At 37.9% G+C, this 16,124-nt stretch overlaps 1 protein-coding gene across 1 annotated transcript in view; it reads left to right on the top strand.

Annotated features, from left to right (window-relative positions):
- Window positions 1-15,331, top strand: part of LOC124556567 (dual specificity protein phosphatase MPK-4) — a 134,817-nt gene extending 119,486 nt beyond the window's left edge. The window contains exon 9 of the mRNA XM_047130522.1: window positions 15,228-15,331. Coding sequence (XP_046986478.1) covers window positions 15,228-15,331 — 104 coding nt within the window. The remainder of the gene's footprint in view (window positions 1-15,227) is intronic.
- Window positions 15,332-16,124: the final 793 nt, after the last annotated feature.

Raw genomic sequence — 16,124 nt, 5'->3', positions numbered from 1 at the left:
CAGTGGAAGAAAGTCATGTGGTCAGATGAGTCTTGTTTCACACTGTTTCCAACTTCTGGCCAAGTTTAGGTCTCAAAAGTGAAACCTGATTGGTGTTCACATAGTAATTCTGCCAGCAAAGTGTGCTGAAGAAACAAAGTGCAATAGGTGCTGAGAACAAAAACAAAGTATTTTCCCTCAAGTATGAAGCATGAAGTTTGGGCATCTGAGACATGAAAGTGCAATTGAAAGTGGAGGGGGGAGAAAGGGAAGAGAAGGGAAGGGAAGGGTTTATTGATGTCAGCTGCATCAGGACTTGACGCGGAGTCATCAGCGACGAGTGAAATAAGTGTGTGGGACGAGTACTCAAACCTGGGAGCTCCTGCTTACTAGGCAGTTGCGTTAACCTCTGCACCACCCGGACACAGTGTTTATCACAACTGCGCTGACTACTTCGGCACACCTGTCGCCCAACCCACAATTCTGCCTAGTGCCACTTATCTGCAGTCCTTGTCCATCTTGCATCTGCACTGAAGTCTATTCATTGCCCATTGAGGCAAATAAATTATATGAATGTGCTGTGTCTATTCTTTCGGGTGGGCATGTCGAAATAGTGAGCATGGAGTACATTGACAGGGACAGTGGATAGATGGTGCTAGGTGGGAGTGTGGGTCAGCCAAGAGGCATGCTGAGATAGTCCACCCAGTTGCAAACACTTTGTTCGGATGGCGCAGTGGTTAACACAACTGTGTAGTGAGCAGGAGATCATGGGTTTGAGTCCCGGTCTGGCACACATTTTTCACTTATCACTGCTGATTCCATGTCAAATCCCCATGCAGCTGACATCAATAATCCCTTCCTTTCCCCCCTCCCCTCCCCACCCTTCCCCCCCAACCCCATCCCCACCTCCACCCCTTCCCCCTCCCCCCCTCAACTCTCTCTGAACTTTCAATTTACATACAATGTATCACAGCTGCGGGTTTTTTGTGCTCTTTCGGACTTGGCCAAAAGAACGGACACCACACATTCATATGAGTAAGTAATACTGACTATGAACTAAAGTTTACACTGGCAGCACCTGTATTACTTCTACTACTACTGCTGCTGCTGCTGCTGCCGCTGCCACTAATAGTGATGATGATGATGATGATGATGATGATGATGATGATGATGACAGTGTACAAATTAGATATTACCCCTGGTACAGTCAATTCTGGGAAAAGGAAATTTTAAGGAGGCTGCAGCAGCTAAGAATAATGAGAAATGAGGAACATCTGGGCGGAAAGAAGGGTGTACAGGAGTAACAAGTGCAAAAGGGACAATGGTAATCATTATTGTTGCTTTGGTAGATGTGCCATTAACTGACACCTGAAACTGGAGATGCTATTCTTTTCTAATGTACTGTAAAAGGTTATCCCTGAGTCTAGGTCCTGTTTCTGAGAAGGACTTCGAGAAAGTGGCTGAATGATGGAGTGGGAAAGAAAGGATTTTGCTCTGATGGGACTGGGTGTTTCTACCATGTTGTTGACACAAGAGCGTTAAGGTCACAGAGAGATATCAGGGACAATGTATGTTGATAAGATGGTAGAGAAGACAGAGGGGTATATAAATTTCTGTGCTTGCCTGCACGCAGCCAGGATAGCTGTGCATATGATGGTGGAATGTGATCAAAGACCTGAACATCACAGATATAACGAACACAGGCATTCATGACCTATTCCAAGCTCCGTGACCTTTCTTGGGAGAGGCTTTTCAGAATAACATCGTTGTAATCAATAATTGGAAGTATATATGTTTGTAAAAGTTTCTTGTTCAATTCAAGAGAGAAGAGCTTATATTTTTGTAGGGTATGAAGAGATGCTGATACCATCTTGCACATTGCAGTTACACAATCAGTTCATATCGTGTTAGTGCTAGTTGTCATATTCATTGAATTGACAAGTGGATATTTACTGTGGGCATTGGTAATCAGTTACCTTGTATTCCCGAAAGGACCAGCAAAATCAATGTGGATGCGTAGCCAAGCACTGTCAGGTCAAGCCCAATTGAAAAATTGCTGGCAAGCACTGCCTGGTTATCCGCGCATGCGTGGTATTTGGTAGTCACCTGTTCTATCTGCTTGTCAAGCCCATGCTGCGTACAGTGCTGTCGTGCTAGCTGCTTTGTTCTAATGATTCTCCAATGACCCTCATGTGATAGTTTCAAAACATGTTGCTGCAAAGATGTGACAATCATGACACATATGTTCATTGGGAGTATGCAATAAAATTACACCATTCAGAACAGAAAGGCTGTTGTGTTGTGCATAGTATTTGTATATTACTCCACCTAAAATTGATTTCATATTACAAGGCAAACCCATCCAAATGTAATACTGGAGCATTCGTAGTGGCTGTTCCTGTTCAGTAGCTTGTGTAACCTGCTGACAGTTAGTGGGGAAACCTTCCAGTGCTTTTGAAACTGATTGATCAGCTGAGGACAGGAAGCTTTTTATTCATAAAATTGTGTATTATTTGTTGTTGGTGAGTGAGATAGAGTGTCTGTATGTGCATGCCGTGCTGTAGTGCACTAGAATTTCATACAGGTAATATGAAAGAAGAAGTTACTAACATTGCAGCTTCTGTGCTGTACGATCGGGCACATCTTTCATCAGTCAGCAGTGTATGATCAGTCTTGAGAAAAAATTTTCAGCCCTGCAGATATTGATGATATTTCATTACACTCTAGGTGATTGCTAAAGTTTCCTTTTCCAGCTGACAGCAGTTGACTTGGGCCATGTGAATATTATGGGCCATTTAGTGTTTCCAACTTTGTGAGATAAAACTGCCCCTGTTTCATGTGATGATGCACTACTAGTTTTTGTGGGTAAAAATAAGTAAGGCGTGGGTGACTAAGCATTGCATTTTTCGACCTTTGTAACAGTTGTTTGAATTCTTCAGTCCACTGCAAAGGAAGATTTTTACTCAGGAGGCAATGCAAAGTAACAGCAGTTTGCACTGCATTCAGAATAAATTTGATACATAGGTCAACTTGCGCAGGACTGCCTGTAGTTCTCATACATTTTTAGGAGAATATAATCTCCAGATGGCGTCTAAATACTTAATCGAGGGACGAGTGTTGTGGCTGTCAGTGAGATGTCCTTAATATTTAATTTCAGTACTGAAAAATGAACACTATTGTAAATTACACTTAAGCCATGTGTCAGTTAAAACTGGAAAAAGATTCTCCAAATTTTTGAAATGCTATTCCGATGTGTGTCCAAACACATTGATGTCATCCAGATAATGTGAATATGATGAAGCATTGGACATCACTTGTTCAAGACTGCTTTGAAATAATACAGAAGCTGGTGTGCTTCTGAAGGGAAAGCACTGGTATTGGTACAAGTCAACAATAAAGTTTTTTGTTCTCATCCAGGGAAATATGACAAAATCAGTTTTAGAAAAGAATTATGTAAGTACTAGGTGATCCATAAGCTTCTCAGTAGGTGGAGGTGAGAATGAATCATTAACCATTGACTAGCAGAAATAGGTTTCAAGACACCAAGAACACAGATAGTTTAGCCATTGTAGGCTGTGAGGCACAGTCATAATTATTGGAGCTGAGGATGTCCCAATTGCTCATAAGTAGTTTGATTAATCAGTGTGACTGAAGCACCAGTACGTAACTGAAATCGTACAGATTGATTACAATTCTATAAAGATATGAATAGTTTGTGGTTTCTATTCGGGGTATTATTATCCGTTCTCATTTTCAGAAGACTGCTTTTATCTGTTTTGTGAGAGACAGAGCCTTTTGCATTTGTCCACATGAGGACGGCTAATTTGAATTACCCAAGTTTTGCACATGCATGTTGCTTTGCAATTTGTGCACCTGCATCTACAGTTCTTTTGAGTATTGCCAGGAGTAGTGGATAGAGATTCAGAATGTGAAATCATATTTACCTCCATTTGCTCAAATCTAGATTGAAGTATAATGGAGTTTGCTTTGCACTTGTTTTGCAGGCACAGTTGCTTGTGTGTCCTCTGACTTGTGCCAGTGTAGGCTTTCCGCTTGTCAAAAGAAGCAGTGTTTGTTATCGTGCATGGGATAATGCTCGACACAAGACTTCCGAACATGTGAGTTAGCAATACAAGTTGGGCACTGCATGTGCTGTGGCTTGTGGCTGTTAACATGTGCTACACGTGATAGTGCCCACAGATAGTGTTGCACAACAGGCACTTTGAAGTTGAGTTCCACAAAGTCTTGTATTTCCTGAACTTTTATTATGTTAAGTATATCATTGACACAAGAGCCGTTATGCTTTAGAATCTGGTGCCAACAAGATTCTGAACAATGGCATTGTGAATCATTTCATCTTGAAAAGAAGCTTCACAAGTGCAGTTAAATTTACAGTTCCTAGCAATGCCCCTAAGTTCAGTGAGCCATTTCTTGTACGATTGATTCCTATGACAATGCAAATGATAAAATTTGAAATGATAAGCAGCTACATGAATCTGAGCCTCAAAGAATTCATCTAACTTCTAAATGTCCTCCTTATGGGGTAGGATTTGGGGCTCTACTTGAGGGAACAATTTCGTACACTGACAAAAAATATGCACTCTTAGCCAAGGAAAAAAAATTATAAGCTACCTGTAATTTTGTAAGGTACAAAGTGCTGCTCAAGGTGCATGTATTACTCTGTCTATTGCTGTTGGTTTTCATCAAAAGGGTGGAAGGGAGGAGGCAGCATTCTGTGCTTCAGTCATGTTTGATCCTGTGCTTCCACCAATTTGTTAATGCTTGGTACGGAATCTGGATTTGTTGGCTCTGAAACTGAATAAATACAGTGAAATGCGGCATTCCAGAAGTTGCCATTCCATACAAAATTTAAATCACTTCAAGAACTTAGGAACAAGTTAATAAAATACTGTGGGTCAGATGAATTTCACATTAAAATGCAATGTTTCATCCCCGTCTGTGGAGGACATTTCCAAGCAGTATTGTAGCTTCTTTGAGTGTCTGATTCACACACTGTCTTGGTACTTACTGCAGCTCTCTTGCAGTGGTGTGTTGTCACATGCTCTGAATACCCGGGTGCAATTGGCCATTGTCAGTTACCATCATCCGCTGTTGCTATTGCCCCATGATGGAAGAGTCACATACGTCTCCTTCAGCACTGGGATCCACATGTTATTCAGTTCCATGCCTCCCTCGTTGCTACTGAAATCCTGGGGTGTTTTACAGTATCTATGGCCATCGAGAAATCCGTTTGCCCTTGGAATACTAGCCCAAAATATTTTATTAACTTTAACATTTGCAGTCATGGAAGTTTACATTTTACAACTGTAGGAACACTGTAAGAATAATGCAAAAATAAGAACTCCAGACACTTTTGGTCCGGTTGTTTCTCGGAAGGAAAATTTCAGTTACTTCTGCTGACACTGAAAGAAATGTTGATAAGTTCAGTATGCAGAGATGTCGAACCTTCTTCCTTGGATCAAAGTAGTCAGTAATCACAGACTCTTCACCAGAAATGTCTGTTGCGTCTGTCAGTGCAGTGAGGTGGATGAACACTCTAAAACACATGAAAACTATAGAATGACTAAAACCTAAATGTGTTTATTTACAATGTCTACAGTATTAGGCAAACATAACTTTGTATCCTTAAGTCTCTTTGTAATCTCTCTCTTTGTTCCACTAGTACTGGATTCCAGTATTCAGTAGCAGACGGAGCAGCAATACTGCTGTGCTAGGTGCATGAAGTCTTAGTCCCTCTGAAAACCGTCTATAAGCTTGGCGTAATCTTTGAGTAATCTGAGTGTGAAGGCTTGAAAAGATGTGTGGTGCAGTCACAGTTGCAGGCAGTGAAGTGACGGGAATCTGGCTTCATGTGGTGGTGTGGGTATTGCCACCCAGTGGTGTATGATGAACCCCCTACAGCAGTGGATTGCAGGGGCCTGTTTCAGTGTCTCTTTTGTGCACATGAGAGTGGTGCATGACATGCCTTGTGCAGTTGATGAAGACATCATTGATACTCCAAGTGTCACAGCTGTATTCTACAATGTGTCACAGCTGTTTGGAGACATGGTCTGAACAGATCATGTGAAATGAAGAAAGGAAGGAAAACTCTTGTTGAAATAGAATAAGTGTTGAGAAAAGGCCAAAATGCCTAGCTATTGTCAGAAGAGGTATAACAGTTGTGGAAGATAGTGATAGAAGCACATCCCAGTCTTTGAGGATATGAAGTGAGACAGAATGGAGAAAGAAAACTGAAAATCAGCTCATGCTGCTACTTGTTAGGTCATTCTCCATGCTGATGTGATTGTTTCATGGCTGAAATTGCTATGACAGTTCTCTGATGACACCAGTATGTCAATGCAGTGGATTTATAGGATCACCCACAGCAGAATGTAATCCACTGCATAGCCACTCTAGCTTGGGGTGGGGGACACCTCACAGCATAGCTAAATATTCCCTGCAGTCATCACATTCACAATGTTCTTTCACCAAGGAAAGACACCTCTATTATTAACTTTCTTTCTAATAGGAGGGAAGAAAGGAGGAAACATTTAATTATATGCAAGTGGGTTAGATCTCAAATCAAAAATAAACTAGTGTTAAAAAAGTTTGTGCAGTACATCAACCTTAGGAAGGTACTAAAATGAGAACTGTTACATTTTGACACCACAGCTTTGCCGAGATGAAAAACACTTTTATTTTTGCCTCAGAATGAAAAGCACATATTTTAATCCTGTGTGATTTCATCTCAAATCAGACATGTCATGTCAACTCGTGGTCATGAATTTCTCTGTAAAAAGTATATATTAGACCTCTCTATCATAAGTGTTAAGAAATAAAGTATTTTCGTTTTATCTTAATTTTTGTAAATGGTATGGCCCTTTGAAAAATGTATATTTTGTAAATAATTGTTAAAACAGTAGAGAAAAAAATATAGCTAATAATCCAAAAGTACTGCAGACACAGCAGATGTTTTGTGTTAAACCTCCCTCTTAGTGTGTTGAAATTTGGTTGACACCTGCATGCTTATGGGCTTCCTTTAATTACAAATTTAACATGAAAATACGACATTTAAGTTAATTTTTCCATTAATATATTTTTTTCTTTTTCCAAATTTGGAAAGTCGCAGAATGCTATCTTTTCTGTCATATTGCCAGGTACTACTGATGTAATTGTAAACAGCATCTTCTCTGCTCCAACTATCTATATTATGCAAATATTTATTACTAAAAATGTAAAATAATTGCGTTTTTACAAATTATTTACTCGAAAATCCCCATCCAAAAACTTTTGTGCGTTACACAAAATATTGTTTGGTTAATATGTTAGTAGTTAGCGCAAACACAGTGGGCAATATTTTTCTGTGTAAAGTGTTAAAAAAATTTTCAATGTTCTGCATATTCGCATCACTGAATTTCTAGTGTAAAATATACATGTTGGCAACAATGTTTCCAGCACTCTTGTGTTTATAACAAACGAGCAAGAACTTGCACATAATGGTTTCTGCACCAAGTTTTGTGTTTGGTTTGAACTTTTTGTTAGGTACAGTGTCAGTGAGGAAATACAGGACTGAATGAGTGAGGTGTGTGGACTATGAAAAAAAGACACAAGAAGATGGTGTTTAAGAAAAGTAAAATACACTTCACAGTTGTTGGAAATCTGTCAGAGTGTTGCAGAAATATCTTGGTCCTCAAGTAACGGTATTAGCATCATGTCCATTGTGCAGGAATTGCTACACTCACTACAAGAAATTTAATGACATCCCACCTGAACCATCACCATCACCCGAATGTGAAACTGAAGAAGACAGTGCAGATGTTTATATTCCTGGGTGTGAAGTTGTTGATGCATTTCTGCTGTAGCCCCTACTATACCCCTCCTTAAAAGTCCAGGAAACATAAGATGCACAAGATGAAAACAGACTGTAAAAAGAAAAGTGGAAGAAATTGAAACAAGTTTTACACAAGCAACACCTCCAAAACTTAGTGAAGTGTATGATGTAGATGCACTGTGTGCAGAATCTGAAGATAGTGATAGATACACAAAATGTGATGTGTGGTTTCTAAACCTAAATACTGCTATCTCAGCAGCCACCTATACTGAGACAATACAGTTACTGACACTGATACCAGGTAGCTACTGTAAGCAACAGATACAGAAATACGTACCACTTCCTCTTGATTTCAAAAGCTCGTAAAATAAAGAATGGAAAAAATATTTGGGCATGCCCAGATTCTTACTGTGGGCATCCGTTGCTACATGATATGCTTCCTGTTGCTCTGGAATATTACCAAAGTGATGTCAAAGATTGCAGCAGGCAAAGTCCTAACCACATATCTCCTAATGAAAAAGGAGAACCCAAATTCAAAAACTGGTCTCACAAAATTCTACTCCTTGTGACCAAAATGGATAAAATGCCAGCCAGTGAAGGAAGTATGCACATGGTTTCACCATAAGCAGTGTCATAGGAAAGAAGTACACAGAGATGGACCTGAAGCTTTTGTGTATATGTCAAGAGCCGCAAGAGAAATGTTGGCTGCAGAAGTGTGCAATGTGTCCTGGTGTTGAAGCATTACACCTTCAGGATACTGACAGTGATGTAATCTATGCATTGTGGCAGGGAGGAGAGTTGGCAAAGAAGACAGCAGAGCCAGAGAAGTTTGTTACAGAGATTAGGCATTGGGGTAATGAAAGGAATAGCTCACCGTCATATCTGGAGGATTCAGAGACAGACCATAGCAGAAGTAAAATCAGCCACATCCCACAATACTGACACATTAGTTCTTCATTTCCACTTTGCTGAGAACTGGTCTGTTGCTTTGCAGAACAAAATTCAAAGTTTCCACTGGCAAACATCACAGCTATCGGTATTCATGTGTTGCTCACTTCCTTGGAACATCACATTGTTTTGCTGTTGTCAGTGATCTCATTCATGACAGTGCACGTGCATGCTATGCTGTCAGCATGATAATTGATGACGTAGCATCTAGAGGCCGTGCATTTCCTGAACATGTGTATGTGACTGATGGTGCAACACCTCATTCTAAAAGCTGTTTTCAGCTTTATGAGCTTGTTCAACACTGTAATGCAGGAATTAAGACAAAAAAAATCGATATTTTCAGCAACAGGTCATGGAAAAATTGCATGTGATGTTGTAGGAGGTCTCTGTAAACATCTTGCAACAAGATTTAATCTCCAGCATGAAGCTGTTGATGCTACTGGATTTGTACACACCATGTCAAAATTAGTAACAAACATGAAACTCTTAATTCTAAATGAAAGCACATTAAGGAAATTCAGTTTAAAAAAGAGAGTAGATTGGTCTGCTATGAATCCTGTGATAGTAATTCAATCGAGTCACTACTGGGTCGCATCCCGGAGTGGCACATACATCCCAAGAACAGTTTTCCATGAAATGCAGCCTGTTACTGTGTGTGAAATGCAGGGACTACAATATACATGGGAAGACTTTGTAGTGAGCTGCTTAATTTCTTGTGTTTATGACAATCAGTGGTGGGTGGCACAGATTGTAAGTCTCTCTCATGAGCTGGAAGATATAACCTTCTTCTTTATGGCACCTCATGGTCCATCCTGCTAATGCTTTCAAATGGCTATCATTAATAGATCAGTGTACAGTTTCCATTTCCCAAGTACTGCTCTTGTTGGATCATCCTTGTCCATGTGCAAATTCAGCTCGGCTATACAGGTTCAACAAGAAGCAGACGGAAAAAACTATTGAACTCTTTTCAACAGTGCAGTGTTGCTTGCTACATTGTAGGCAATTTTAATTCGCGGAAAGTCATGAAGAAGTAAAACCATGACAGAAGACAATAATAATGTGTGAATAATTTCATAAAAAGAAAAGTGGGTATAAATATCGTATATCTTTTTTTTGTTATAAAATTCTTTTGAATAAAGTTATGAATTGTTGTCCCACGCCCTTACAGTGTTGTAAAGTAATAATTTTGATTCAGAAATACCAGTTTTTGATGACATTTGCTTAAAATCAGCGATCAATTTAAATATTTAAATTGATCATGATTTTTTTTACCTTGACAGTAGAGCTAGGTCTACCTAAAAAATTTCTCACATTTTGTACAGACGAGTATTGCCCACTCTGATTGTACATTCCCTAGGTACAAAGACTGACGAACATACCATGAAATTTTTAGAACATTGGGATGGGGGTTTTGGAGAAAATAATTTCAGAATAACCAGAAAATTCAGATTCTTTCACCTTTATGTACAAATGCTTCGACAGCTTAAGAATTTTATGCATTAATATCATAGCTGACTGTTAGCAGTTCTTCCACTTTATCATTTCTCAAGACGGTTAAGATCCTGTGACTATTCATATTTTCAAAACATAATTTTGCAATTCACGAAAAGCTACAACTTTTCATGGTTTGGTTTCCCGGGAAAAAAAAAATCTGAATTAATCATGTCTCATAGTATTGGGAACAAAGTATTTATTGAAACTAAATTCAGATCTCTATCACTTTTGGTTTACTTATTACATTTTTCAATTTTCCCTTTCATTACGACATTTTCACACATCCTCTCTTTTAGAGAGGTCTGTAGCATTTTAACAAATCATCTGAAGATCAAAATATTATAGTTTTGGAGAGAGATCACATGGAACTTCGATGTATATTTTTTTCAGCAAACTTTGAAATAGTGATGTGACACGTTCGCCCTTGACCTGTATAGTTCGAGATGAAATCGCCCTTCTTCCACTGGGAAATGCTCCACTGACAGAGCTATCTGGGCACCCATGCACACAGCTTTATTTCTGCTAGTACTTCTCTCCTGGTTTCCAAGATAACACCTCATTTATCCCAAGGGCCAATTGGCGTAACTTTCTCGCAGATAGTTGTGCCTCTGACATCTTGGGTTGCATTCTCGTGGTTTCAGATTGATTGGTAGTAGTGGACCCAGGTCTAATCTCCTGTAACAATTCTCACATGGAAGCCACCACCTTCTGTTTCAAAGCACCACAGAAATTCTTCACAGGCATCAGTATGTCACTCAGTTATGGAATGAGATGCCATGGCACCCACCTAGAAGATGATTTTAGAAATTCTAAGCACTTCATTAATAATGTGATTTGCTGAGCTATGGCTCATGGCTTCCACTGCTGCAACAGACTCTGTTGTCACTATGTGGTATGCTTGACATGGGTGGGGAGTATCTGCCACAGAAGTTGTACCATTTTTAACTCTCTGCTCCACTTATACCACCTGCTGCAGTGATAAATGTGCCCCACCAACTGGAATTTCTTTCATAGATGAATTTCACTGCTGAAAAAACATATGACAGAGTGCTGCTCTTCACTGGTCCTAGTTGCAAGTGATGCAACCATTGTAAACTGGTATTGTGCCCATATTTCACTTGTCTGCAGTAAGCTACCACCTTTTGGGCATTGTTTAAAGCACTTGTCTCTGAACTGTCAACTCACAGGACAGTGCTGCAGGAAGTCAAATGTTCATTACATTTTTAAGGTTTTAATTTGACTGCCCCTCATAGTTAATAGTGTTGGACTGTAACTGTTATTTTCTATCAGTGTCGCAATTTCCTCCAAGTGTAAGCATGCTTTGAGCAACCACGAGTTGTGGAATTTTTAGTCTGGCAAAGGCTTTTTTCCTAAGGAAAGTTTCTTCGTCATGGCGTATGCCACAAGTATACTGCCTGCTTCACCAAAATTATTTTTAGTTTTTGTTCCAAAGCAATAACAACTTTTATAGAAGAGGGCGATTCCATTGTAACCTCTAATTCTTTAAATTCTGTTCTGATGTTTACTCACCAGCTGACTTGATTCTGCATAAATGATACCATTAAAAGAAAAAAAATTATGTGGTCTTGTCTTTTGATATCATTAAAAAATATATCACATGTTCCATTCAGATTAAACAGTACATGTTCTGAAATTTATTAAACTTTTTCGCACTTATCCTTTCTTTAAATTGACATTAACATATTGGTAACGATAACAGTTACTGGATATTGTTTAATAAATAAAATTTCCGCACTGCAGATATCAAGGATTGATAAATATGCTACTGGATATGACGTAGTCTCTCTCTGCAGCTTTGATGGCACCACTGCTCCTCCATTATATGAAATCTATGTAGTCTATATTGAGTATAAATATTTCTCTACTTTTAACTTTTGAAAAAGTTTTGTTATCGTAGTTTCATTTCTTATACAACAATGTATGACGCAAAGTACCCGGTAGCTACATTTTTCAATGGAGTACCTGTATTCAAAATATACTATGTACACTTAGCTCGTTTTTGTGAACTAAAATAACTAATTTTGAAATAGTCACTGTTTTAATAAATAAACTGATCATTCAAAAAATCACCATGCAGAATAACAACAACAACAACAACAACAACAACAACAACATTCATTTATACAATGGAATATAACTAACCAACCACTTCCATGTACTCTGATGGGCACAAGCTGCTACACGGGGCTACAGTGACTTAATAATTTTATAGTGAACAACAAGTGAGAACACTTGTACTTGATAAAAAGATTAAATGTTCACAAATGTGTATATGATTTTTCCACTGGGGAAAAATATTTGTGTAATAAGAGACAGTAAAATCTAATGTACCTAATTGTAGCCAGTGGGTCTGAAAAGTTAATTTCAAAACAATATTAATTGTAGCCAGTGGGTCTGAAAGGTTAATTTCAAAGCAACTGTATCCATCAATGAAATATAGCTACTTCAGTATCAACTAGTGATATGAAACTGCAAGCTGTGAAATAATAAGCTGTTTTTTTAACTAAATTATTTCCTCAAAGTTGCTTCAAAAAGAATTAGTTTCTGTGTAAACATCATGAATACACACACTTTCAGACATGGTTCTATAGTGGTGTTGCAAAAAATACAGCCTGTGGCAAACAGATGGTAAGTGAGGAAAAACACCCCAGCAAACTTCTATGTTAGTCTATCCTGTTCCATTAGACACCAAGTATCAAAGAAAATACATAAGGTTTGTGCACCATGCTTATCACAGCACAATTTTTACTGCATTAATGTGCAGAACAGTTTATGATCTGTGCAGAACTTAAATTTCGCTGTGACTTGCTTCTTCTAGAATCACAATATCTTCCCAATTCATAATATAAATTCTGATCATGAGCACTGCTGTTAATTACCTGTAGCCTCAGATCAATTATGTTTTCTGTATAAACGTTTTCTTCTTAAGATTTTAGTAATGTGCTCTCATTGTCATCCTCTGCCATTCTGCAGAAGTTACACCACAATCACAGATAAACCAAATGTTTAAATAGCAAGGAATGAATGAGCTCTTAATAGTTGTACGTAATATGGACTGAAGGTGTAATGACATGATAGAAAAATCTCCAGTTCAATATCTACTAGTGAATAAAGTGGTGTAAATAAAGACAGGTTAACCTGTTACATCTTTCAAATCTCATCTGCATTTCCTGTTTCTGCCTGTCCTTGACGAAATATTAATCAGTAAATGTCAACAAGTATTGTTCTCTACCTCCCAAGACCAATACTTTCTTTAGAATGTTTCAGGACCTTCTGAACAAGCTGTAGGAGATGGTCATTCATATACAAGAGGATTTTTTTTTCCCTCCTCGTTAAGTAACATACCTTTGATAACTCTTATCCTGTAAAACATCACACGGAGATGTACAGTACTAATAAGCAACCAGAGACATTGGTATATCGTGTAGGAGACGGAACCTATATTGTTACATGAAGGATAATCACAGTGCAGTTACAGAATTTCAGACAGTACTGGAAAGTGCTGAAGATTGTCTTCAGTCAGTTTAAAATAAAGAATTACACCAAGAGAATAGAAAAGTTTCAGAACAAAAGTAGCATTATATGGTCAGTTTTGAAAGTGGCAGCAGGGCAGACTATGAGTGCTCAACATATTACACCTCTTTTGTGTAAGAATGAAACTGTTTGTGGCCTACCAGAGTAGTGCAAAAAATTTGATAATCATTTTCTGTCAGTAGATAATGAGTCAAATCAAAATTTTATTGGTACAAGTAAATGTGCAGTACTCTTCAAAGCTGATATTGTGAGACAATTATATCACATGCAGCTACAAGAAACCAGCAAAGCAAGAATGGGTGTGATGAAATATCAAGTAAGATTATGAAGAACAGTGCACTATTTGTTAGCTCTGTACTAAGAGGTTATAATTAAAACTTTACGATTACCCCCTCATATGTATTCCATTTTATAAATGGGCTGTGTCATTTTGTTTTAACTCTTCTAGCTGTGTACTGCGGTACATTTGTGTGTACTAAGATTGCAGACATGTATTTGCAAAGAAAAAAACTATATGATTTTTGAGAACAAAAATCAGGGCCACTATTTGCTTTATGTTTGTAAATCTAAATAAGGACCTGCCATTACAGACAGCTGTGGTTACAGGTGGAAACCTATTGAAAATCCTCCACCAGCAATGAATATTTTTTTCGTATTTTCATGCCAAAGCATATGTTCTCCTGTGTCATTGTATATTAATGAAAAATGTTATTGTTTTGGCCACGTGACAGTTGTGCTTTAACAGAGAATTTCTTACATGAACAGTACCTTGTGATTCACATTTGCTCTCAGGACAGTGCAACTTTTTTCTTGAGATGTTATATGAAATACTGAAGAACTTTCAATTCTTTTGTGAGGCCACCTTACTATGGCAACTAGAAGGGTGATATTACTGAGTACCATATGCAGAAGATATTGTGTATGCTTGATAATCAGGTGTGTGTGATCCATACACAGTTTGTCAAAGGCGTGATTACTTGTAGTAGCCTCAACTTAAAAATAGACTGAATTGCAGATCAGAGGGGGGGCTGTCCTCTTCATGGTTAAGTTGCAGGTTAGCTTTCAAAGTGACAATAGTTCTCTTCAGAGCCTTGTGAAATTCAGAATAGCTTTGTGAACAGCATTTCCTATGCAGCCCGTAAATACCACCCTTGACCAGCCCCGCACACTGTTCTGTGGTCTGCATGCCTGCTGTGTGTAATTCATCATGGTGCATTAAGCTGGAACAGCTATTTTACACATTTCAAACATGTTATAATTTTGAATATACGTCTTTTGTCTAAAACTACATTTTACATTTTATTTATGCCATAACACACTTTCATTCTACACAACTTTATAAGTTTAATTGATTTTGCTATTTCTCATTGATTTATAACAATCAGCTTAAGTATACTTATCATAATAAATATTTTTACAGGTTGCCAATGTCCCTGTGGGTCCAAAATTTCGCCAGCATTTTACTTTGTACCATCTAAGGTAGAATGGAGTAATATTGTACAAAATGTTCAGGTAACAGTGTGAATGAAGACTGAAAACTAATCTTGAAATCTTTTCAGTGATATTCAGTACAAAAGTATACATATTTGCTGTATTATGTGTGTCAATGTTAATATTTATGTTCAAGAAATTATTCGTTGTGATAGTCTAGAATAAATATATACAGAACAAGTGACGTCTGTGTCCGTGTATTGTAAAAGTCTAAGTATTGGAAAGATATGCAGCATCCATTAAATAGCTATTGAAAGGTGGACATAACTTTGGTGTTTGTACCTTTTTACCAAATGTATAAGGCAATCGTAAGAAAGGCATCATATAGAAGTGTTGCATAACACATAATAGCTAATGGAAGGGCATATGTATTTCAGAATATGCGTGCTCCATTCTTTATGGTAGTGATCTATTCTTTCTCTGATGACATCAGTATTGATGAGGTTTTAATTAATAGGATTAACAAACCAATGAGAAGGTATTATAATCATCTTGTTAGAAACCGGTCCTAGTGACTGCATAATAGAGATCTATGTGAATTTCTCTATGCTGTTGTTTGTTAAGTGTTTTCACTTTTATGAGCATAACATTTGCCATTCTTATTTTTTTAAAGTGTGGTAATTTTTGATTTTGTATAATTTACATGTAATCTGTTGTTGCATGTTTTGTGACAGCAGATTGTGTGTTTTTTTTCTCACCAGTGTACCTGATTTGTGTTGTATAAAACCTACATTTTTTAGAAACTTTGCTTTTGTCAGCATTTTTTTCTGTAGTTGGCCTCTGTAGCTGTGAACAAGTTGTAATTAGTGTGAGTATAATCTCACTG

This window comes from Schistocerca americana, chromosome X (assembly GCF_021461395.2).
Source record: "Schistocerca americana isolate TAMUIC-IGC-003095 chromosome X, iqSchAmer2.1, whole genome shotgun sequence".
NCBI lineage: Eukaryota > Metazoa > Arthropoda > Insecta > Orthoptera > Acrididae > Schistocerca > Schistocerca americana.
The sequence above is the reverse complement of the archived record's forward strand: the minus strand, read 5'-3'. Positions and strand labels throughout refer to the sequence as shown.